Source organism: Miscanthus floridulus, chromosome 19 (genome assembly GCF_019320115.1).
Source record: "Miscanthus floridulus cultivar M001 chromosome 19, ASM1932011v1, whole genome shotgun sequence".
Lineage (NCBI taxonomy): Eukaryota > Viridiplantae > Streptophyta > Magnoliopsida > Poales > Poaceae > Miscanthus > Miscanthus floridulus.
Window position 1 is genome coordinate 85,710,022 of NC_089598.1, and position 23,066 is coordinate 85,733,087.

Here is a 23,066-nt window from a genome sequence, read left to right on the forward strand (position 1 = left end):
TACCATATGTTAAAACTAGTGGTTGACACTAATAGCATGTACACATGTAATTGATGCTTTGGAGAGCTAATTCATTTAATATACCTTATAATTTGAGACAAATTTTGAATATTTCAATATCTTATATTTCAGGATGATGGAAGGAGTAGCATTTACCATACAAAAATATAAAAAGGAAGGAAAGAAAAAAGTTTGTCGTTCGGTATTAGAGTGCACTGGTGGATAGGGCATTCGGTATTACCAAACCGATCTGTTCGGTACTTCGGTTCCCATGAAAATTCGGTTCCTCACAAAATAGGTACCGATCGGTTCCTTCCAAAAATTGGTGCCGAGAAAATTTGGTTTTGGTATTTTCGGTTCGGTTTCGGTACTTACCGAAAAATACTGAACTAATCGCAGAGACATGTAATAGCAGGTTCAAAAGCTAATTTTGACATGATTTCATAGAGAATAATAGTGCCAAATACATACATATAAAAATCCACGAGACTATAAGAGTAGAGTATCATAGATACGCAATATAATTGTCTACAATAGTACAACCAATAATATAACAACACCCAAGCTCAATACATTTCACATAGTTCGGTAAATTCGGTTTCCCAAGATAAAGAACCGAATTTACCTCGGTAATTTCGGTTTCTGAGAATTAGGAATCGAATAGGGAACAGAAAAATTTAGTTCGGTTCTCGATATTTTTTTGCCCGGTTCTCGGTATTTTTTGCCCAGGCCTAGACTTGCTGTGGCGTATGCGTTGTGATCAAATGAGCGTCGGCAACGTTCTCACTAGAATCCAAAGGTTCCAATAAGCGTAAATAATAGTTTATGCCCTTGTTGTCTCAAACATTTGACCCATGATTTGATCAAGACTGGGACTAAATTTTAGTAGCGAAATTATCAACTTTGGTCTGATCTGATTAGATCTGACATCAGTTCATTGAATTGTGCAACATGAACACGGGAAGAATAACATGTCAAAGTCTTTCCTCTTCGCCATGCCATGTAGATTATATATATATATATATATATATATATATATATATATATATATATATATATATATATATATATATATATATATATATATATATATATATATATAAGGATTGAAGTCTAAATCTGTAATTTGAGTACAAAGTTGGGCATAAAATTAATCATGATTCAACTTCTAATTCAGTTTTGTAGTTAAGAAATTAGGGAAAAGCGATCAACCTCAAATGACAGTGGTGTAGGCTCTAGCTAGACCATTGAAGGGGACTTGGAATCTTAGACCATTACCTAATGGGCAGGCGGGCGGCAACCCACGCACTGCGAAACAGCCATCTCCCAGGCGTCTATCCTCGTTCCCAGAGGCCGCAACCACGGAGCCTCCGTTCGGTTAGCGCCGTTCCAGGTCGTTTCAGGCTAGAACCATTTCAATGTTACGTAAATTATTGAAGGAAGCCTCTGGCTAGAATTGTTCCCAACCAACCGAACGAGGCCGTAAGGATTTTAAACTACAATTCCTCAAATTTGACTGTTTTCCTAAGCTATTTGAACTTCAGAGCATGATTTACTTCTAAAAAAATCAAGGAAGAAAATGTATCAATTCATTTAAATTTATATATGCAAATAAAATATAGATCAAGAGGATATGGACAGCGAGATTTAACTAGTCTGCTAGAGTGTGCTGAAATATGAAGAGAAAATTTTATGGAGTGGGACAGCTAAATTGAGATATGGAGGGTGAAATTTAGAGTGTCCGCTGGAGATGTTCTTATATATTCGAGTTGGTCTTGGCCTCTTGGGTGTACCGTGTATAGCAGCTTGTTTTGCTTCGAAAAAAACAGGCCATCTCTGCGCCAGTACGTGCCGGCCGGCTGTCCGGGACCATGCGACTAATGTGAGGCAGGGTACTGCCCCTTGCTAGGCCCAGGCGGAGATCGCGCTCGGATCAGGCGTGTCTCGTCGCAGTGTATCTGGCTCACGTCCCTGATGCCCAATTTTAAGAGGCCAGTCCGTAGGCTGCCACCGGCACGAGGTCAGCAATCACTCCCTAAGATCAAGGACACTCGAACCTAATAAAGGCCCTTGCCCGGCCCCAACCTCTCATCCTCTCTCAATCTTTGCTTCCGCAGGCTGGCTGCAGCTGCACACGACACAGCCACTGAAACACAAGTGAAAAAATGCCACTGAAGTACGCAACTCACACAGGCACAATGACTGACTGCAATCGGTGTGACTTGTGAGGCAATCTCGATTCGATGAACTGGATTGGATCAGTTGACTCAGCCAGCCAGGTGCCGATTTGGTAAATGGCATGTTTGAGAGGGCGGCAGTGCAAAAGACATTGTTCTCTCGAGTCATCTGCCCCGTGTTCTCCCTCCCGGCCCGGGCCAGCCATGTCCTCAAAAGGGCAGCCCCCGCGGCGGCTGCTGCCTGCCACTGCGACGGCCTCTACCCCCACTGCCGCAAATCCCAATAAAGCCAGTGCAGAAAGGAAGCGGGCAAAAGCAGCCCCGCCTTCCCTTCTACTCCTACACAACCCGCCGGTCACCTTTGACTCCCCCATCCGGTCTCCTCCCCTGAGTCACTCCCACCACCACCGGCCAAGCAAACAAACACACTGCACATTTCAGTTCAGACAGTCCAAGAACAGCACCAGGAAACGAAAGCCTCCTTGCCGCTGTTCTTGCTCAACTAGGAGAGCTCCCTGCCTGCCGCTGGTTGATCAACAGAGGCGGGCGGACGGGCGGACGGCATGGTGAGCTCCCTGCCGCTGTTCTTGCTGCTTCTCTCCGCGGCCAGCTTCGGCGGCGGCGTGAGGCTCGGCAATGGCGACTACGAGGACTGGAGGCTCGGCACCGCCACCTACGTCAAGGAGTTCCAGTCGCACCCTCTCAACGACGGTATGTGATGTGCCTGCGTTTGTTTCAGCCTCGCAGTCGTAGTACAAATACAATCAGGAGGAGCATCAGCGATGCTCGGTCGTCAGAGTCGGTTTTCTTCCCCTCCTCTTCTTCCCCCTGCCGGGTGCCGGCCTTTCTGCATTTTCGATGGATGGGTAGTTAGTGCTTCCCTTCTCTTCCAACAAAGAAATGGAGATTGCCAAGTGTTGTACAGATCCGGGCGTAGCTGCTTACTGCAAAGTCGCCAAAACACACACACACACGACTACAAGAGGGGAGATTCACCAATGGAACTTCTTCCCCTTTCCTTCCTGGCTTCTTCAGATTGAGTGATTCTTGGAACTGAACATTCCAAGCATGAATACATGATAGAAGCACTATCTTGATTTGACAAAGGTACTGCAGAAAAACCCTTTTTTTCAGAAGGGTTGATGGTAGTGCACTATAATGCTATTGCTATCCTTTAACGGCCAAAAGGAAAGGGGTTATGGAGTACCCCTTTTATTTTTTTAGGACAAGTTATGGAGTACATTTTCGGCGCTAAATGGGCTTTCAAGTTTTGTGACCTTTGCCTTTTGAGAAAGCTGTAGTTGACGCACATTGAATGGGTGCATTGACAAATTACGAGAGGCACGCAAGCTAGTACTAAGTACCACTACAGTGTGAGGTTTCCTTACAGTTACCCTGTTGCTCATGGAGCTGAGGTTGCATACAGTAATTTTCTATAACAAAACTGTACAAAAACATATTGACAGACACTTCATTCATTGCGAATGTACTTCAGGTCCTAAAAGATCCAGTCCAGGCTATTTGGATTTAGTAATTTCACTACAATTTCGTTTGAAACAGTTCAATTCTCACAAAATTGAGAAAATTCTATTAGTTATTAGGAAAAGGAAACACGCTGCTTGTTGCTGTGCCTGATGCAGTGGTTGGTTCCTGCATGTGGTGGCGCCTGCGGGTACGGCGACCTGGACATCTTCAGGTACGGCCGGTACACGGCGGGGCTGAGCGCGGCGCTGTTTGGCCGCGGCAGCGCCTGCGGCCGCTGCTACGAGCTCCGGTGCGTCAACCACATCCAGTGGTGCCTCCGGGGTAGCCCCACGGTGGTGGTGACGGCGACGGACTTCTGCCCCGCCAACATGGGCCTAGCCGACGAGGTGGCCGGCGGCTGGTGCAACTTCCCACGGGAGCACCTCGAGGTGTCGGAGGCCGCGTTCCTCCGCGTCGCCAAGGCCAAGGCCGACATCGTGCCGGTGCAGTTCCGAAGGTACGTTGCCTCACGTTACATGCCTCACGCCTTATTTTTCGTTTTAATTAGGAGAAATCATTGGGCTGCTCGCAGCTCGGTCTGTCTGAAGCCACTTTGGAATGCTAACTAATGGGTGTAGGAAGCATCAGGCTCTCGAAAGCACAGAGAAAAGAAAACATCGGCTTTCAGTCAGTGGTCCTCCTTTTTGTTTTCAAATCTGACTTGCGTGTTTAATTATGAGCACTTGCCCGTTTCCAGACAAGTGCTATGAGTGTGTTCCAACTACTGCAAGAGTGCACAGCAAGTATCCTTTATATGAGTTTATTATGTCAGAATACCAAATTAACTTATCCTGCCATTTGAGCCTACTGATCACCTTTTCTATCTGTATAAAAAGAACACCTGTTCGTCTCTTTCAGAAGAGGCCATCCCATCCCACTATGAATCGATCACCACCATCAACAAATGGAGCTTTTCTTTTTTTTTTCGCGATATAATGCAGCTGAATTTTTTGGCATAATATGGTGGTGGTGCAGGGTGAGCTGCGACAGGGCGGGCGGCATGCGGTTCACCATCACCGGCAGCGCCCACTTCCTGCAGGTGCTGATCACCAACGTGGCGGCGGACGGCGAGGTGGCGGCCGTGAAGGTGAAGGGGTCGAGGACGGGGTGGATCCCGATGGGGCGGAACTGGGGCCAGAACTGGCAGTGCGACGCCGACCTCCGCGGCCAGCCGCTGTCGTTCGAGGTCACCGGCGGGAGGGGCAGGACGGTCACCGCCTACAGCGTAGCGCCGGCGGACTGGATGTTCGCGCAGACGTTTGAGGGCAAGCAGCTCGCCGAGTAGACGCCCAAAAACCAGTCTCTGGCCGGTGGTGAATGTAAAGTAGAATTATACAGGTGGGTTCTTGCTGGGTTCATTTGAGGCTTTTTGTTATATAAGAAAGTGACAGTCCAAATATGTGCACTGGAGCCCATGGCCGAGAAAGTGACAGTCCAAATATGTGCACTAGAATTATCTGAAACTTGCTATCTGAAGCTTAGTTATCTGAAACTTGCAATCTGAAATTTATTTATCTGAAACTTAGTTGTGACTGATAATTCTAGTGTGAAATCAAGCTCACATGTTTAGTGTGAAAGCCGGCATTCAGTTATCAGAAAATGGCCGATGATATAACCTGCCGCATTCAGTTTCTGCTACTGCATCATTGCAGATATTTATGGTGTGAAAGCCTGACATGTCTAGTGTGAAAGCCAGCATTCAGTTATATGAAATGGCCGATGATATAACCTTGCTTTGGCCTTGTACAAGGGACCGCATACATCTATTCTGAAAGCTTCCTTCACTCGTATCTAATCATGTGCCAAACATGTCCTATCACAATATCTTGGATGAGATATCTTGTAGTTACTAAAGTGACTATGTTTATTTAAGATATATGACGCATGGCTACATAATTCACATGGCACATAGGATCATAACAACATGCACACAATAATTGCTACGTATTGTCTTGAAAATAGTGAAATAAAACCCCTGTCAGTCTTGGAAACAGAGAAATGAAACCCACCGCTGAGCCTGGCAACTATATCCAACTATCACCACTAGCGTGCATTTGGTTGACATCAATGAGTCATTTCATCCACTAACATCAATTATTATAGTCTATATCTCTTAATGGAAACTAAGTTACCCATATTAATGATTTATGTGAGTCAACAATTTTAGGTTGTTCAATTTTCATTTCAAACCATTTACATCTGTCGCGAATCCAGCAGCAACATGCAGCGTCTCTGGCATCTTACACAAGAGGTTATGGTGATTTGAAAATAGTGCAGGATTCCTAATGCAAAATTGTTCTTTAGGAACAGAATTTTGGAAACCGACGATATACTCCCAACTTCTTTTTAGCCACTTGAAAACCTCTTGATTTATCAATTGGTTTTTTGAGAACTATTGGAGATGCTCTAACATCTATTTCATTAGTTGAACAAAACTAGCTAATATTAGTTATGGTCTATTTGCTAGCTAACTATTAGTAGTTAATGGATCAAATAGTAGTTAATAGATCCATATAGGGCCTAAGCTGGAACATTTGAATGCGAGAAACACCTACTTACAAACAGACGCCTAATCCAACAGCAGAATTCTATTTACAAACACGCACGTTTCAAAATTCTACTGCACAAAAGCAAGAGAATTATAGCTGCCAGTGTGCTAAACGAAGGCCTCGTACCCTCATGCATCAGTCTCGAAGTCCAAAGTCCGTCCAAAGTCCAAACGAAGCATTACACCAGCTGGGGAAAGAGCAGAGGCATTAAGTCGAAGGATCTAACAAGAGACAAGAAGAGAAACTATAGAGAAATGAAGCAGAGTGATCATTACTGGCATGTAACTTTTAGAGCCCAACAAAAGAGAAGGAAAGGCACAGAATGGTTACCGTGTAGTTTCACTTTCTGTCAACATTTGGAAGTCTTTGCAGGCCCCCTTCTTAGCCTCTTTAACTTAAGGAGAGGGACGTCATCTTCAGTTTGTGAGGACACGCCTTCAAGATCATCTGAAAAGGGATTTTTTTTTAGTTCATGCAAGACAAACAATTGACAAAAATTAGGGAATCTCAGCTGGTATGATGGTCCTACCATCGCTGTTGTTCTTGGGCTTTGATGGGGTGCCACTTGAAGGTTTCTTTCGCTTGTTGACAACCTCTGGCATACCCTGTACATTATGAGTACAGAATGTGAACAGCTATTTATCTCCATGGTTTTGATCTTGAACAGAGGAAGTGTACTATATGATTCAGGGTTACTAGCTACCTTCGCATCTTCTTCATCTTGAGTAATCACCTGAATCTCGAGGTTCTGAGGCCTCATTTCCTTCTTTGGTGCACCTCCTTGCAGGGCAGCCTTATTTTGTTCATCATGTCCAGATCTCTTCTCACCTATCACGATGACGCCTCGTCCCATGTGTTGTTCAGGAATCTCACATTTGCCATTGAATGGTGGCATGTAGCAGAACCTGAAATTCAGAACATCAGGGCTTAAAAACTATCAAAAAGTAATGCCCATGTATAAACTATAGTGAACCAAAATCATAAACTCCCATTGTATAAACCACGCAACTGCAATGTTACATGTAAGTATCTACAAATAGTTTGGAACAGATAATGAATTGAGATCCAATTATTCAGACGATGAGTACTAAAACTGATGCATGAACAACTAAATGTTTATCCACTAAGGTGAGAAGGCAGCAAGATGATCATCATTAATAAAGAAGTGATATAGTGTGGTTACCAAGTCAAATCACTAATTATTCACTGTGGTTTAACGGTAGCTAAGTGCTCAATGGTAAAATTACTACTTCATAATCACCTGATTATTAATATGTAAAAGAAAGATTAACACTAACTAAAAGAAGTGCTCTAGTGTTACCATGTAACCAATCAATTGTGTCATTACAGCTTAAGAGTAAGAAGGGCACAATATTAAAATCGTGACTTCATCATGTATGAAAATCCTTCATGCCTGCCTGATACAAACCATTCCTCAGGAAGATTGTCTACATTGAAGCCTGCATTCAACATTCTCCATTTACGACAGCTGTAGCACTGAACCCAGTCAGAATCAGGCTTGTGGCGCTCATCCCCTTTTCTCTGGATGAAACAGTTATGAAAGAATCTACAATGAGAACTTCGTCCATATATAATATATAGACATTGAGCTTCTGATGGCACAAGTATAAACAAAGATTGGAAAGAAACTCTCAATCCTCCCACCCCCATCCCACTATGTTTAAGATATTAGTATGAACATTTAGCACCTCATGGCCCCATATGCATGAGCAGTAAGGCACGTTAATTTATTCCAGAATAAACATAATCTATACCAGCTCGAGACTGTCAAATTTTGTATCCCAGTATTCATCCACTTTCCTACCAAGCCACTCCTCCAGTTTAGCATACATTTCACAATCTTGAAATCCCTGTTTATTGTTCAGAACCCATGAATTACCATCTTCATCATCCTGCAGAAGAACAGAGAAGTTAATTCCATGGATATGAGGCTAAAGGAGAACTGAATTTCTTGCTCTGAACGAAAAACAAAAAATAGGATAGTCATGGTGTAAGCATACAATGAGATTTGTGATATCTGCAACTCCTATTACTCCACGCCCCATGTCAGTACTATGCTTTTGGCCTCCAACCCGCTTGTAAGACTGAAAAGTGAAACACATAATCACAAGTACAACAAAGCAAACATTTACAGCTATAAACTTGGACATGGAAATTTCAATGTAATTCCTGCAGCTTAGATGTTACATCTAACATGTCTATTTCCATTTTCAACATAAATGGAGCCACAATTCACTCTCGAGTCTCAACTATAGTCTAGAAGGCAGATTAACTATTAATGCCAGAACAGCTAACCTCACCTCTATCAAACGACCATGCCAATATAAGAAGATTCCACAGTTTGTTCTGTCCCATTCTACTTTGCTCCTTCCCAGAGTCAATAGAATAGTCCTTCCCATAATTTCACCAGACACAACAGAAGTCTTGTTAAGGGTCTTCGCCAATGGGCGGCTTTTGACCTGCCAAGTAAAAAAAAAACAGCAAATGAAAACAGGCAACTATAACATAGAAAGAAATGACACTGGAATAACAAAGAGTGCTCAAGAAAAGAATATTTACCAAAGACCCTTGGACAGATATCTTCATCCGAGGATTCAAGAACATAACTTCCAGATAGGACTGAAGAGAATAGTCCAACAGCACCTAAGAATACGATCCATAAAAGAAGTGATTCAATGCACAGAATATTAAGAACCATTGCAAACCATGACATGGACAAAGAATATGGTTAGGTTCCAAATCAACCATGCACAAGGTTCAGAATATCAATGTGTGCATGGCATGCATCATTACCAAACCACAACAAGCAGTATATATAAAAACATGAAAGCTACAGTATCCCATCAGAAAGCTACAATGAACTTCTGGATCCTACAAGGTGAAATTCAAAATACACCCCTAGAGGTCATGTTTAGTATGGTTGTCTCTTGCCTCAAAGAGATCAAAGTAAATTGATGAAGAGTTACAGAGCATACCTTGTTACTTGTTTGTCCTGGACGTGATCTGACTCTTCTTGAACGGATTAATATGTCTCCACGACCAGGGTGCACAGGATTTTCTGAAGACTTACCAGAATTCCACTCCAAAGTGCATTGAGTACCCCATCTGTCTAAATTCCATATGTAAATTTGTGTCCCAGTACGATCTTCACCAAATAGGCCTAACTTTTCTCCAATGAAATACTCATTGAACGAAGAAAAATTCTTAATAACACTCAAGTTATATTCTGCAGTAGCATCAGACTGAACGCTCAAATCAACTTCCATGTATTGTCCTTCCTTTCGATATGCCACCACAGGGATCTCAAGGTTCTGCAGCGAATTATCCAATTTAATGCAATACACTACGAGGGAGGCAGGGGGGATGGGGGAGCAATAAGAACAATACATACATCCTTTTCTTCATTAAAAGACTGAGAAAGAAAGGCCACTGATCTGGAGGATTTAGTTTGTGTGAGAACAATTGCATCTTTTCCAAGTTTCAGAGCGCCAGTCTACATGTACCACACAGAAAATAGTAACAACATCAATCTTCATACAATATAAATCTGTATGCAAAAAAATGATCAGCAAAACTGTAGGCATGATTGAAGTACTGTTTGCAGCGCTAGGACAGCTATGAATCATGAACAGGAACTCTGAAGTGATAATGTTAATATTCATCAGGTCTTATATTAGTATATTTAAACAATAGACATTTTCATCAGCTTTTAGGGCAGAAATGATGGAGCATACATCAACTTGAAGGTTAGCACCAGGCAGGGAAAATCGTTGACATAGTAGAATGAACATATCATCTGAGACTGTTGAATAACATACAAACAAATTCTCAGCGTCACACAAATAAGAGCCTTCAGATAAAACTGTTTCAGTCGCGCAAAATAATAAAACATATTGTGTTCATCATTGGGATTTGAAGGGTTTATTAGGTGAGATAAAGCATAGACCACATCAATGATGAGGATAGAACGAGAGTGCAATCTAAAACTGTGCCTTTGAGCAGACAGAAACACTGAAACAGAAGATGAAGCCATCTTCAACTGAAAGATTTCTACCTTAAATCCGATTCCAAATCTCCCAATCTGATCCTCACGATGTTCATTTGGTCGTTTATGGCCAAAAGAGATCATTCTCATCATGTCAGGATAAGTCATTCCATGTCCATCATCAATTACAGATAAGACAGGAATTTTCTTTTGTGCTTTCTTTGAAAACAAATGTTCGATGGAAATACTCACCCTTCCATGATAAACAACAATAAATAAGAAACAAGTAATTAGCACAGTCAAATAGGAATAACTGAAAACAGTAAATAAACTATGCTAATAAAACATCTTGCAACAGGATTCTGAAAACTACAAACAGAACATGTTGACACTATGGTGATTTTTTAATCTACGATCTACAGTTTGATTCTTCTGTTAAGAACATATTCCTTTTCTTTGAAATATAAACAAACTGAGAACCTTTCTTAGAGGCACATGAGAATATTTTAATTTTTAAAAAGGTAAAGATTTTCTTAACTAGATTCCATAATACAGCACAACACACTACGCAGATTACAAACAGGACCTAAACTGATTGCAAAATTAAAAAAAAAACAATATATTCTTATTACAGAATCCTGAAGATATGAGCATACCTGGATGCACCAGCATCTCTGGAATTATCAATGAGCTCAGCTATTGCTCCAAATATCCAGCTAGCATGTGTCTGACTAAGTGTTCGCAGATAGCTAGGGTCTGCAACGATGAAATTTTTGGTAGGAGAAGCCGTTCTCTTGTTTACCACCGGATTCAAAACTCTAGGGCCGTCTTCAACAGATTCACATGGAGAGGATGTGACAATTGGATCATGATGCTTAGGTGAAGTTTCCATCTCCTTGGGCTTCGGTAAACTATCACAGACCTCCTCTTTAAAGTATGGTGGCTTAGAGTTTCTTGAGCCATACTGAAAGTCACTCTTGAAAGGCCACTTTGAAGCATTCATCACAGGACCATTCACATGTTTCCCTGGTGTCATGACAGTTTAGAAAAGAATGATCAATTAGCAAAATCAATTTTTATCATCCAAAGTTCAAAGGAAATATGGTATAGTATGTTGCGTATCATCGACTTCAACCATGTATGACCCAACACAACGAAAAAGTAATGATCCAAATGAGGAATTAAACAGAAGAGAGCTCAACAAAGCAACATTTAGGAAATGACATGACATCAGCCACTTAAAACAAACTGTCAATGATGAAATTGAGATGACAAATTGACAAAATGTACTCATGTAGGGCTACTGAATCATCTTAGCAAAAAGAGTTGCTCTCAAGAGGCAGCACCGAAAAACCCTCACCAGATGTTCTTGCCATCTGTTTGCAATCTCCAGGGCCATTTTGTCCACACTCATACAAGAACACCGCATGTAGGTACTACAAGCGCAGGTTTCGAGGCAGTTCATGGAGGTTTTGGGTATGGTAGTAGGAATCAGGAGGGGGAGGAAGTTCTGGACTTCGCGGTGGCTTTTGACCTGATGATAGCCAACACTTTCTTTAGAAAGAGAGAATCTCATCTAGTGACCTTCAGTAGCGGACAACACTGTAGCCAGATTGATTTTGTCCTCGCAAGAAGAAAGGACAAACGAGCATGCTTGGATTGCAAGGTGATACCGGGGGAGTGTGTTGTTTCTCAACATAAGCTTTTGGTGGCAGATTTTCGTTTTCAGGTGCGTGTCCGTATGGATAAATAAGCTAAGATTGAAAGAACAAAGTGGTGGAAACTGAAAGGGGAGACGTCAGAGGTATTTAGGGAAAGGGTTATCAAAGAGGGCTCTTGGAAGGAAGAAGACGACATAAACAACATGTGGGACAAGATGGCAACCAACATTCGGAAGGTAGCCTCAGCGGTGTGTGGAGTTACCAAAGGAAGGGGACGCGAGGCTAAAGATACTTGGTGGTGGAACGAGGAAGTCCAAAGGGCTATTAAGGAGAAGAAAGAATGCTATAGACGCTTGTACCATAACAGGAATGTGGACAACATAGAGAAGTACAAGGTGGCAAAGAAGACTGCAAAGCGAGCTGTAAGTGTGGCAAAGGGTAGAGCGTACCAGGATCTTTACCAACATTTGAGTACGAAGGAAGGGGAGAAGGACATTTATAGGATGACTAGGGTTCGTGAGAGAAAGACACGGGACTTCAACCAAGTTAAGTGCATTAAGGATGAAAGGGAGCATCTCTTGGTGAAGGAGGATGAGATCCGACATCGATGGCAAGAGTATTTTGACAAATTGTTCAATGGTGAAAATATGGACACAACCTTTCAGTTGGATGACTCTTTTGATGACACCAATAGGCGCTTTGTGCGGAGAATCCAAGAATCTGAGGTCAAAGAGGCGTTGAAAAGGATGAAATGAGGTAAGGCGATGGGACCGGATGGTATCCCAATCGAGGTGTGGAGATGCATCGGGGACATAGCTATAGTATGGCTAACCAAGCTGTTCAACCATATTTTTCGATCGAACAAGATGTCTGATGAGTGGAGAAGAAGTATATTGGTATCGATCTACAAGAATAAAGGGGATATTCAAAGTTGTACGAATTACCAGGGAATTAAGTTGATGAGCCATACTATGAAGCTATGGGAGAGAGTTATCGAGCATCGCTTGAGAGCAATAACGCGGGTCTCTATGAACCAAGTTGGTTTCATGCCCGGAAGGTCAACAATGGAAGCCATTTTCTTAGTAAGACAAGTTATGGAGCGGTATAGGGAGAAGAAGAAGGACCTACACATGGTTTTTATTGACTTGGAGAAGGCTTATGATAAAATACCAAGGAATGTTATGTGGTGGGCTTTGGACAAACATAAAATCCCAACGAAGTACGTCGGGCTCATTAAGGACATGTACAACAATGTTGTGACTAGAGTTCGAACAAGTGATGGAGACACGGATGACTTCCCGATTAGGATAGGACTACATCAAGGGTCAGCTTTGAGCCCTTATTTGTTTGCTTTAGTGATGGATGAGGTCACAAGTGACATACAAGGGGACATCCCTTGGTGTATGCTTTTCGCGGACGATATAGTGCTAGTTGATGAAAGCCGGACAGGAGTGAATAAGAAACTAGAGTTATGGCGGGAGACTTTGGAGTCCAAAGGTTTTAGACTCAGTAGAACTAAAACTGAGTATATGAGATGTGACTTCGGCACTACTACTCGGGAGGAGGAAGATGCTAGTTTGGAAGGTCAAGTAGTGCCTAGGAAGGATACCTTTCGATATTTAGGATCAATGCTACAGAGGGACGGGGATATTGATGAAGATGTTAGCCATAGAATCAAAGCAGGGTGGATGAAGTGGCGGCAAGCGTCTGGTGTCCTATGTGACAAAAGGGTATCACAGAAGCTAAAAGGCAAGTTTTATAGGACGGCGATTAGACCTGCTATGTTGTATGGTGCAGAATGTTGGCCTACGAAAAGACGGCATATTCAACAGCTAAGTGTCGCGGAAATGCGTATGTTGCGTTGGATGTGCGGTCATACAAGAAGGGATCGAGTTCGAAACGATGATATATGTGAGAGATTAGGGGTAGCGCCAATTGAAGAAAAGCTTGTCCAACACCGGTTGAGATGGTTTGGACATGTGCAACGGAGACCTCCAGATGCACCGGTGCGTAGTGGAGTCCTAAGTCAGGATAGTAACGTGAAGAGAGGCAGAGGAAGACCGAAGTTGACTTGGGTAGAGGCAATAAAAGGAGACTTGAAAGGATGGAATATACCCAAAGACTTAGCCTTAGATAGGAGTGCTTGGAAGACAGCTATTCACGTGCCTGAACCTTGATTGCTTCTGATGGGTTTCTACTCTAGCCTACCCCAACTTGTTTGGGACTTAAAGGCTTTGTTGTTGTTGTTGTCATACAAGAACACCGCATGCGGAAAATTTGAGCATTCATCAGGTTCAGGAGCAAGTATGTGGAAGGTTGAGGACCCACATCTAGCAATAGCAGCCTTCACAAGTAGAAAAAAACAGATTTACTAGATTGTGTGACAACAAAATACAGCACATAAAACCTGCCAAAAGTATTTTAGATAATTTTCATACAGCACATCAGACCCCTCTCCCTCACCACCTGCTGGGGAAACAGATTGGCACCAACCGTATCCGCGATGTTGCAGTTGACAGCAAGGGGTAGCCCATGATACAGAATCCAGTCCACAGGGTGGCCAGATGACCTGCTCCCAGGGAACCCATGAGCACGGACGGCCAAAACAAGGAAGGAGGTAGACTTCCAGAAGCATCTGGAAGTTTACTGGCAGATCAAGGATGGAAGATGTACTGATTCAGGGAGGATGGTTCCCGAAGCCTCCTTGAGAAGACAGGAGGCCACATCAGCAGATGATGTGGCGTACAGGACTACAGGGGATCCCTCACCAGACGTAGGAATGCACTACAGGGGAGCCGCAAAGAGATAGGTTGTACAAAGGTCAGGGATACCCCTGCATATCCAGAGTATTATGCCCTCGGTAAGTTCCATACCGGAGACTGTAAAGATACACAGAAAGTTAAGTGTCCTCAGCTATAAATACCAAGACCCCTAATGTGAAATCCATTCATTGCCAGGGAATGTACTTTGCTATGGGATTCTGTACACCGTCCTCTTTAGCCTTCCAGAACCTGGCTTGATCCAATGCCCTCCCAAATACCTTGTTTGGACATCATATCTACCAACACTAAAATCTCTTATTCTTCTTAAATCTTAATCCAGATGTCCATGTCATACACTTTTTGTAACAACTTTAGCTACTCACAGCATCCAAAGTGAGAACTCCAGGATGGTAAGTTGGTTGGTCCCTAATCCTGACCCTAATTCTTTCAGAGAAAATTAAGGGAACGAAAGGTAGCCTTCTTGTTTAGCATATTTATTCTTTATGTAGAAAATAGTTTACCCTTTTATTATCCGAAAGGAAGCGCATGAACTTTCTCCATTCAGATTTCTGACGACCGTCTTCGGGATCAGGAAGCAGCGAAAATTTTGGGAAATCACTCTTTTGGTATGCTTTAGTTGGCACAAATGAAATAATTGGCCAAATGGTCGGCCTGCAAAAGGAAAGAATAATTGTGATGTTGTAGAGCACTGTTGCAAGTAAAATAATCATATAGGCATGATTAGAACAGATATAATGGTTCGGAGCTAGTGTTGACCATAGGGACAACAGTGTTGCACATTGCACTGAACCGGTGAAAAGATCATGTGTCCAAGTTAACTTAAGTGGTGTTGATGTGCAATAATACGCTACATAAACATGAACCATCCCATGTTTTCACCAACAGTTTGGTCCAAGTATACAAAGTACTTAATGTAACTAATTTGTCAGAAAAAATGTCAACTTACACTTCTATGGGAAGATCACAAACTTTGGTGCGGCATATGTTCTTACAATCCTTTTGCAACAGCACATAATTCAGGTTGTCACCTACCATAAAAAACTGTGTTCTTCAGGCCAAATCTTGGATAAATTTATTCTATTATATAAATATAGTTGGACAACAAGCCACAAAGGGGAAGCAAAGTTCAAGTTTAAGAAAAATTGTAACACCCTAAAAATTTCTCCTTTGGAAATATAGCTAAATTGGTTTGATTTTGAATTTTTGTGCTCATGAAAACATAGGAAAATAAAACTTTTCATCCAATTAAAATTTACCTTAGGGTTAGCAACATGTTTGTGCATTCATGCCATGCATATTATTTATTTGGTTGAGTGGGGTTTTACTAAAACATAAAACGAATTCAAATTTGCTTTTGAAATGGCTATGAAATAAAAGAAAAAAACTAAATAAAAAGAGAAAACACTCCCTCCCTCACTTCTGGCCCGTTGGCCCAACTCCCTCTCTTGGCCTGCTCCCTCCTCGCTCCTACAGGCCCAGCTCCCTCCAGGCCGGCCCGCTCCCGCTTCCCCTCTCCCCACCAAAGCCACAGCCCGTCTCTCCCGCGCGGCCCGCTTAGCAGCCATGGCCCAGCAAGCCACGCCACCCGTGCTCTCTCTTCTCTCTCGCCTGTCTCGCTGACGCGCTGGACCCGCATGTCAGCGGCGCCGTCACCTCCTACCTCCCGCTCGTGTTCGAGCCGAACACCGAGCTCGTCTCCGCCTCCGCTACGCCGCGCCTGGTGTGACCCACAAGCTAGCCCCGCTCATAAATAGCGCCCCTGCGTTGCGCCGCCTTCCCTCTACCTAGCTCGCAGCCGCCGCCTTTGCCCTAGCTAGCCGCGCCGCTTCCGGGGTCTCGCCGAGGCAGAGCACGGCCGCTGCTGCCATTGACGCCGCCCGCTGCTTCGCCGCCGCCGTGAACTCGTTGCCTCGCTGCGGAATACGGTAAGGAGACCTACGTCACCGTCCGAGCTCTCTCCCGCTCTCTGCTTCGCGTAGTAGTTCGCCGTAGCTTCGCCGTCGAACCCGACCCGCCGTCACAAGCCTTCCGCCGCCTCTGTGCCCTCACAGCCATCCCCGAGGCCCCTATCGAGTTAGCGAGCTCAAGATACGCACCCCTGTGCTTTTCCCGTTGAAAACCGTGGTCCGTAGGTTGTTTTCTGTGCTCGCCGGTGAGCTTCTCACCGCCGGCAATGGCAGTCGCCTTGCTGGATTCCCTGTTCCGGCCGGTCTCCTCTCTCTCGCCCTCTCCCATCTAATCCCAGCCATTCATCTCAGATCTAACGGCCGAGATCGGCTGATACCCCTTCGTCATGCAATTATGCTAAAGAGCCCCTCTACTTTTCCAAATTTCAACCCACAGTCTATTGCGTATTCACATAATACGTTTACTTCTTTTGAAAACGTAGTTCTTTGGGATTAGTTTCAAAATACGTTTTCATCTATTTACAATTTTGCCACTAGTTTTCTTTAGGCCATAATTTTTTCGTTTTAACTCCGTTTTGATCCATTCAACTTGCGTTAGGTTCATAATTCCGTAATCTACATGTTCATCCTACTGTTAGATATGTTTTCAACTTTTAAAACTCGAGGCTAAATTTAATCTATTATTTTATTAAAGGAAATCTTGTTTAATTCATATCTTCTACATTTTAGCTCCGATTTAACCCGTTCAAGTTGCGCTAGATTCATTACAACGAGATCTACGCGTTAGTAACAATGTTATCATGTCACTATTTCTGGAATTTCATAGTTTAGACTCTAATTTGAATAAAAATTATGCAGCTGGATTTTATAAATAAAATATGATTTGTTTTACTTTAGTTTTATAATTCAAATATAAATTTGACTTAATTCAATTTATATATGCTTTTATATAGTTAAAACATATGAAGCTTATAGTTTTATATTTTCTCTTATGAGTAGATCTTTCGGTGGCCGTTTCATTCAAACCATAGCTCCAATTAGTGTGCTTTTCGCGCCTGTGTGTTCATAGCAACGTGCAGAACATCTTTAAAACCTTTTCACTTGCTATTTCACATGTTTTGTGTACTGTTCTAATTTAGTTCTATTGTTTGCTTCGTGTATGATTGCATGGATACTTGTGTGGTGTTTTATGATCATGTCCAGTCGGTGAGCTTTGCGTTGGTGACAAAGAAGCAGTTTTTGGAAGATTTGGACTAGAAGAAGGATCTGAGTTTAAGGCAAGTATAGCATGGGATTATCCTTGTTTCCTATTCACCTTAATACATTTAATCCATGATTGCATGTGTCACCTTGATAAGGATTTCCTAGATTTGGACTTATACCTTGTCTCCTATGGGTTATGTATTGGGTAGCTATGCTAGTGCTCAACTAAACCATGATCTTGTAACTTGACTAATAGTGTATGCAATAAACGTTAAAACATGACTTTTTAGCAACATGGAAACAAAAGCCTGGAGTGTTTAGCTACTCTAAATGCTCTAGATTCATCTCCCTAAGGACTTATCTGTAAGCGAACATCCGGGACTTACACTACAATTGTGAGAGCTACATGGCTCTAACTTTAGCTCAGTATGAGGATCTTTTCTAGCTTATTAGTGGTTACCTTTATGGCGTAAGAATGGCTTGACGAATCGGGTATAGTGTGGCCTTTGTCCCCTTGTGTATAGGCTGCGCGTCATTATGCCATCGGGAAGGGGAGCTCTACATCTGTTTGCCGAGTGAATCTAATGGCCCTAACTTGTTAGACAAACCTTTGAAAGGCTTCATAGTAAACCCTGCCGACCTTCCTAGGTAGTGGGTCAAGAGGCTGATCACCTCGGACGAAAGAGTAAATCACGACTCATAGTGAAAGTGTACAACCTCTGCAGAGTATAAAACTGGTATATCAGCCGTGCTCACAGTCACGAGCAGCCTTGGAACATTTACGGAATAGATGATGAACACTGATGATACTGATGATAAATATGCTCAATAATGATTATTGTTTATGCTATTCATTATTCATGTTTACCTGATCATGTGTTTACATGGGTTTGTGATAAACTTGTTGCCACTCAACTGCTAAAATCATGACTCATTAAAAGCTAATCGTAGTTAAACCAGTGTTAGCCACTTGAGCCTCATGAACCCCATGTTATATTTGTTGAGTATGACATGTACTTACGCTTGCTTTACTTTTTAAATCTTTGAAAAAATCTCGGATGGGTACCAGATTGCTAGGGAATTAGGCTTGTAATCAACAAGTCAGTTGTCCCTGTGGAATTGGAGTCTTCACCCGAAGATCAGAGTTGTCTTTCCGCAGTTTGCTGTTTAAGATGATATCCTTTATACCAAGTATGTTATATATTGAGCATTGTCTTTCGATATTACCCTTATTTGTAACTATATGTAAGATCTGACTTCCTGAACTCACATATGGTGTGTATCTGGTTTTGTTCTTAAAACCGGGTGCTACAAAAATCACAGATTGTGAATGAAGTTCGATGGACAATACATGTCCATACTTCATAAGAGAATTTAGACCCATCCCAAAGTTCAAGCCACATTCCGTCCATGAGCAATTCAATGTACATGGCTACAACTTACAACTGATAATATGCACAAAGTAAATGTGGTAAATTATGAAAACTAAAGTTACAGTTCATACAGAAGGGTGCAATAAATAATTTTGAGCAGTACAAGGATTTGCAGAAATGTCATAAGAATTTGTTATGGAAAACCCAATCTACACAAAAGTATGTTATTTCATTATAACAAAGTAAGAAACTGACAATTATCAATGACTCTCGTACCTTGATTTTCATGTGGTTGCTCATTCAAATCAAATGTCTCACTTCCCATCTTTTTTACTTCACCTGCTAGAACAGCATGAGCATTGGAATGACAATTGATTATATTCGAAGATAAGGTAATGCACCTCCAATAAAAAAAACTAGGTAATAAACCTCCATCTAAACTAAACTGAAATCAAGCCTGCGAATTGCATTGAAAGTCAATCAACTATACAAAGTTGAAGAAGAAAATGAAGCCCAAACATAATGCATTCCTAGCCAAGAGGCATGTAGTAAAACATAAAGAGTCCACAACTATTATTAAGATATAGCATAATTACTCTTCCTACTAGATCAAGTCAGCAGGCTACTAGGTGAATTTTCCTTTTCATAACCAATGGAGCCATAGAAGTTCTATCGCAGAAATTGCAAAAAAAAACAAAACTGACACAAATGTCAGCAGATCATTTTTACAGTTAAGTGCCAAATTCCGTGTCCAGGCAAATGCTTCAAAGTAACATCAAAATGGAACATATATCGAACCAATAATAACTTTTGGCATTCCCACCAAACTATCACAATCACATACTCGTACTGCACAAGTTAAATAAGTCAAGTACAACCCCGACCCAGGTAGGCGCCCAATGCAAAACCCAAGGCCACAAATAAGGCCAAAAGGCCGTGAACCACCAAACGTGCCCCTAATACACCTTCAACATTGCACCAATTCCACCAATAACGCATCAAAATCAGCACCAAGCGGCAAGCGCTCGAAATCACGAATTCACGACCAAGGAAGGAAATATTGGCCGCTTGTTTGATTCCATCCGAATCCGAGATCCCAGGAAACACAGCATTCAACTGAAAATAAACGCATCCACGAGCACCAATCTAAACCAGGTAAACAAAGAGAAATTAACGCATACAAACTCTTACAAAGCGGAGTCCCTCACAAGAACTGCAACCATTTTCGAAACTTAAATGCAGATTTTCGCAGTCACTAAAACAAATTAGTTAAGAGAGGAAATGATCACCGATTACGCACCCAACATTACGCAAGCAACGTACAGTGACGTCGAGGCGAGGGAAAGCACCAAACCCCCACCCAAAAAAACCCCACCACCACTACGCCACAAAACCCCAACCCCAAACAGGGCAACGAGCAGGCACCACAATCAGCCACGCCCAAACATCGCAGACGAAGAGTAACCGAACACCGCCGCGCGCCGCGGGAAGTCACCCCCACCCACGAGCCCCCGAGGCCGGAAAAGAGAAAAGGCCGAAATCGACGGCGCGGTCGCGCGGTCACTTCAGAGTCAAGACTGAAACGAAACAGGGAGAGCAGGATCGGGGCTATGATTGGGAGCATTACCAGCGGCGAAGGCGGAGCAAGCGCGAGTGGGTTTACAGGCAGGCGAGTTGGGTGCTTCCGTATCAGGGGGAGTGGGGGACGGAGGCCTCGGAGGGCCACGCCACACGCTGCGGAGGAAGAGTTAGCGGAAGCCGGAACGGCGGTTGCTGTTGCTGACAGGCTGGCTGGCCCCGACGATATATACTGTGGAGCGTGACGGATTTGCCCTCGGGATTGGTTGTAAATTGTAATCCACGGGAGGCTACCACTCCATCGGACTTCGGGCTTTTTGCTGTGTGTGTGGTAAATGTGAATCACAATGGTCAAAAAAAAAAAAAAAGGTCGCCCGTGACTGGCTCCTTGTGCGGTGGGTTACTGGTGTGGTGCTTTGCCTCGATTTCTTCGTCCCACGAAATAATGCAATTATGGTTTGATTAAGTTATAGAAAATAATATTAGTATTTATGTCTCTAAATGAATTTATTATAAAAATATATTCTATAACTAATATAATTGTACTTATTTTGTCTCATGAATATTAGCATTTTTTCATATAATTTTAGTCAAAATTCAACCTGTTTGACTTCTCGAAAAATAAAAATTGCATTCGTTTGTAGACGAGGTAGTATTTGGTAGCGTTACACGAGCAGTTTAGTGCAAGCGCTAATCAAACGCTCTCTTGTCATTCCGCTTCATCGAACGGCTGCATGAATCGTACAAGAGAACCCATGAGAGAGATAAGGAGCTAAAAAAATAGTTTCCCTCGGTTTTCTTCTCAATCCCGCAAGTCTAGCGTGGTATTGATATCGATTTACCCTGCATGGGTGAGGCCACGTCTGCATAAGCTAGGGAGGGGAAGGGCAAGCACGAGGCGCGGCACGGCACTGAACTGGAAGACGGGCGGCATGGCACGGGCCAAGGAGATGGTGACAATGTGACTTGGTGGCACAACGCTGGTGAGGGAGGAGGGGTGAGCCGCCGGCGGCGGACGATGGAGGCGTGGGAAGAGGAAGAGAAGAGATGTGCCATGTGCGGTGCAGACCTGCAGATTAGGACTTTCGAGCATGGGAGAACATAAGGAGGAAGAAGAAAAAAAGAAAAAAAGAAAAAGGAAAAAAAGGTATTTACGGATTTCATCCTTTTCAACAACCAGGAGAAGCTGTGTTATTAGACGATTCTCTAACTAATGAAGCTGGATCTAAAAAAACTCTTTCATCAAAGAAACTACAGCTAAAGTTGTTTTTGCTATAGCTTGAGCTCTACCTAACGCGTCCTAGATAATTACCCATATATTGCAATGGAAGCAATAAATATTTTATAAGATGTTTAATATTGTTTGAGAATCCATGCCAAGATAAAATCAAGATATATAGGGTTTGTTTCCATGCGTTGCTAGGTGTTTCTAATATATAATACGTTTTCAAGAGAACTTCGTATCGTCCAACTAAACCCGTAGTTCGTGTGTATAAAAAGGAGCTATAATTTCTGCTTCTTTCTGGCCATTGGTTCATTGCTCATTCCACTCGTTGAGCTCATAGGACGCTTTCATTACTTTTTATACCATAATAAAATAGAAAGGCCTCGTGAATACAACCATCCAACCTGAGTTCTCTACCGGTAAAATCTTCCAAAGATCCAGCGTGAGGGCTAATTTAGGGCCTGATTGGTTGATAGTAAATTTTGGTTGCCAAAACTTAGGTTAGCTAATGTTTTGGCCTCTATTTGGTTTAGTGCCAAAATTTGCCAATATCTTACTTTTAGTATGCCAAACCTGTGGCAGATATTTTTTCCTAACTTTTGGTTGACAAACTTTGACTTTGATAAATTTTGAAAGCCAGCCAAGAGGCCCTTAATTGCCACTAGAGAATTAAGCCAAGCTATGTTGATGATGAACCGTTCCAGCGCCCCTAGGTCGAACAGTTTCAGTCCAACCTTTTATCGAGCAGCATGGGGAACGATCAAGCCACAGTCATGGATTTCCTAGATGCTATTTACTATAGCTCCAATAACTTAGGAAGAATCAGCCGCTCTTACTGTCGGTGCGGGACCCACAGGGTTCCCCAGCGATATGACTATGAGTTGTGGGCCCTGGCCTGGCCCATGGACCGAGCAAGAAGAGATGCGGCTACAATGACACCGAATCCGAGTAGAATAGGCCAGACTAGCCGGACTCCTATAGGAAAGTACCTTCTGTAACTAATTCAGGACACCTTCTGTGGATCCGACTAGGATTGTAACAGCACCTCGGCCTTCTCTACTGATATAAAGAGAGGCTGAG

At 42.7% G+C, this 23,066-nt stretch overlaps 2 protein-coding genes across 7 annotated transcripts; one reads left to right on the forward strand and one right to left on the reverse strand.

Annotated features, from left to right (window-relative positions):
* The first annotated feature begins 2,614 nt into the window (after window positions 1-2,614).
* LOC136529687 (expansin-A16-like) lies at window positions 2,615-5,537 on the forward strand. The gene is made up of 3 exons (XM_066522762.1): window positions 2,615-2,888; window positions 3,834-4,158; window positions 4,677-5,537. Exons 1-3 carry the CDS (start codon window positions 2,741-2,743, stop codon window positions 4,984-4,986), a joined length of 783 nt encoding a protein of 260 aa, XP_066378859.1. The 5' UTR covers window positions 2,615-2,740; the 3' UTR covers window positions 4,987-5,537.
* A 495-nt stretch (window positions 5,538-6,032) lies between these two features.
* Window positions 6,033-20,944, reverse strand: LOC136529155 (uncharacterized). Of its 6 annotated transcripts, none has more exons than XM_066522223.1 (19): window positions 20,484-20,936; window positions 19,460-19,522; window positions 15,647-15,728; window positions 15,201-15,351; window positions 14,167-14,261; window positions 11,617-11,666; window positions 10,913-11,282; window positions 10,326-10,509; window positions 9,663-9,764; window positions 9,247-9,582; window positions 8,831-8,914; window positions 8,572-8,730; window positions 8,272-8,355; window positions 8,026-8,163; window positions 7,680-7,792; window positions 6,954-7,155; window positions 6,780-6,855; window positions 6,581-6,697; window positions 6,033-6,437 (listed from the first exon to the last, which is right to left on the reverse strand). In XM_066522223.1, the coding sequence occupies exons 1-18, from the start codon at window positions 20,488-20,490 to the stop codon at window positions 6,600-6,602; spliced, it is 2,394 nt and encodes a 797-aa protein (XP_066378320.1). In that variant the 5' UTR covers window positions 20,491-20,936; the 3' UTR covers window positions 6,033-6,437; window positions 6,581-6,599. The 6 variants fall into 6 exon arrangements, with proteins under 6 accessions (XP_066378320.1, XP_066378322.1, XP_066378321.1 ...); XM_066522225.1 differs by having other exon boundaries at window positions 19,460-19,525; window positions 20,811-20,921; XM_066522224.1 differs by having other exon boundaries at window positions 6,034-6,437; window positions 20,811-20,944.
* Between the last annotated feature and the right edge of the window lie 2,122 nt (window positions 20,945-23,066).

Excerpts from the sequence above, each read along its gene's own strand:
- LOC136529687 (XM_066522762.1), top strand. The coding sequence starts at position 2,741 with ATGGTGAGCTCCCTGCCGCTGTTCTTGCTGCTTCTCTCCGCGGCCAGC. Across the intron at positions 2,889-3,833 it reads GTCGCACCCTCTCAACGACG|GTGGTGGCGCCTGCGGGTAC; the intron begins GTATGTGATGTG and ends TGGTTCCTGCAT. Across the intron at positions 4,159-4,676 it reads GTGCCGGTGCAGTTCCGAAG|GGTGAGCTGCGACAGGGCGG; the intron begins GTACGTTGCCTC and ends GTGGTGGTGCAG.
- LOC136529155 (XM_066522223.1), bottom strand. Across the intron at positions 8,915-9,246 it reads CAGGACAAACAAGTAACAAG|GTGCTGTTGGACTATTCTCT; the intron begins GTATGCTCTGTA and ends TCGTATTCTTAG. Across the intron at positions 6,856-6,953 it reads AAGATGAAGAAGATGCGAAG|GGTATGCCAGAGGTTGTCAA; the intron begins GTAGCTAGTAAC and ends CATAATGTACAG.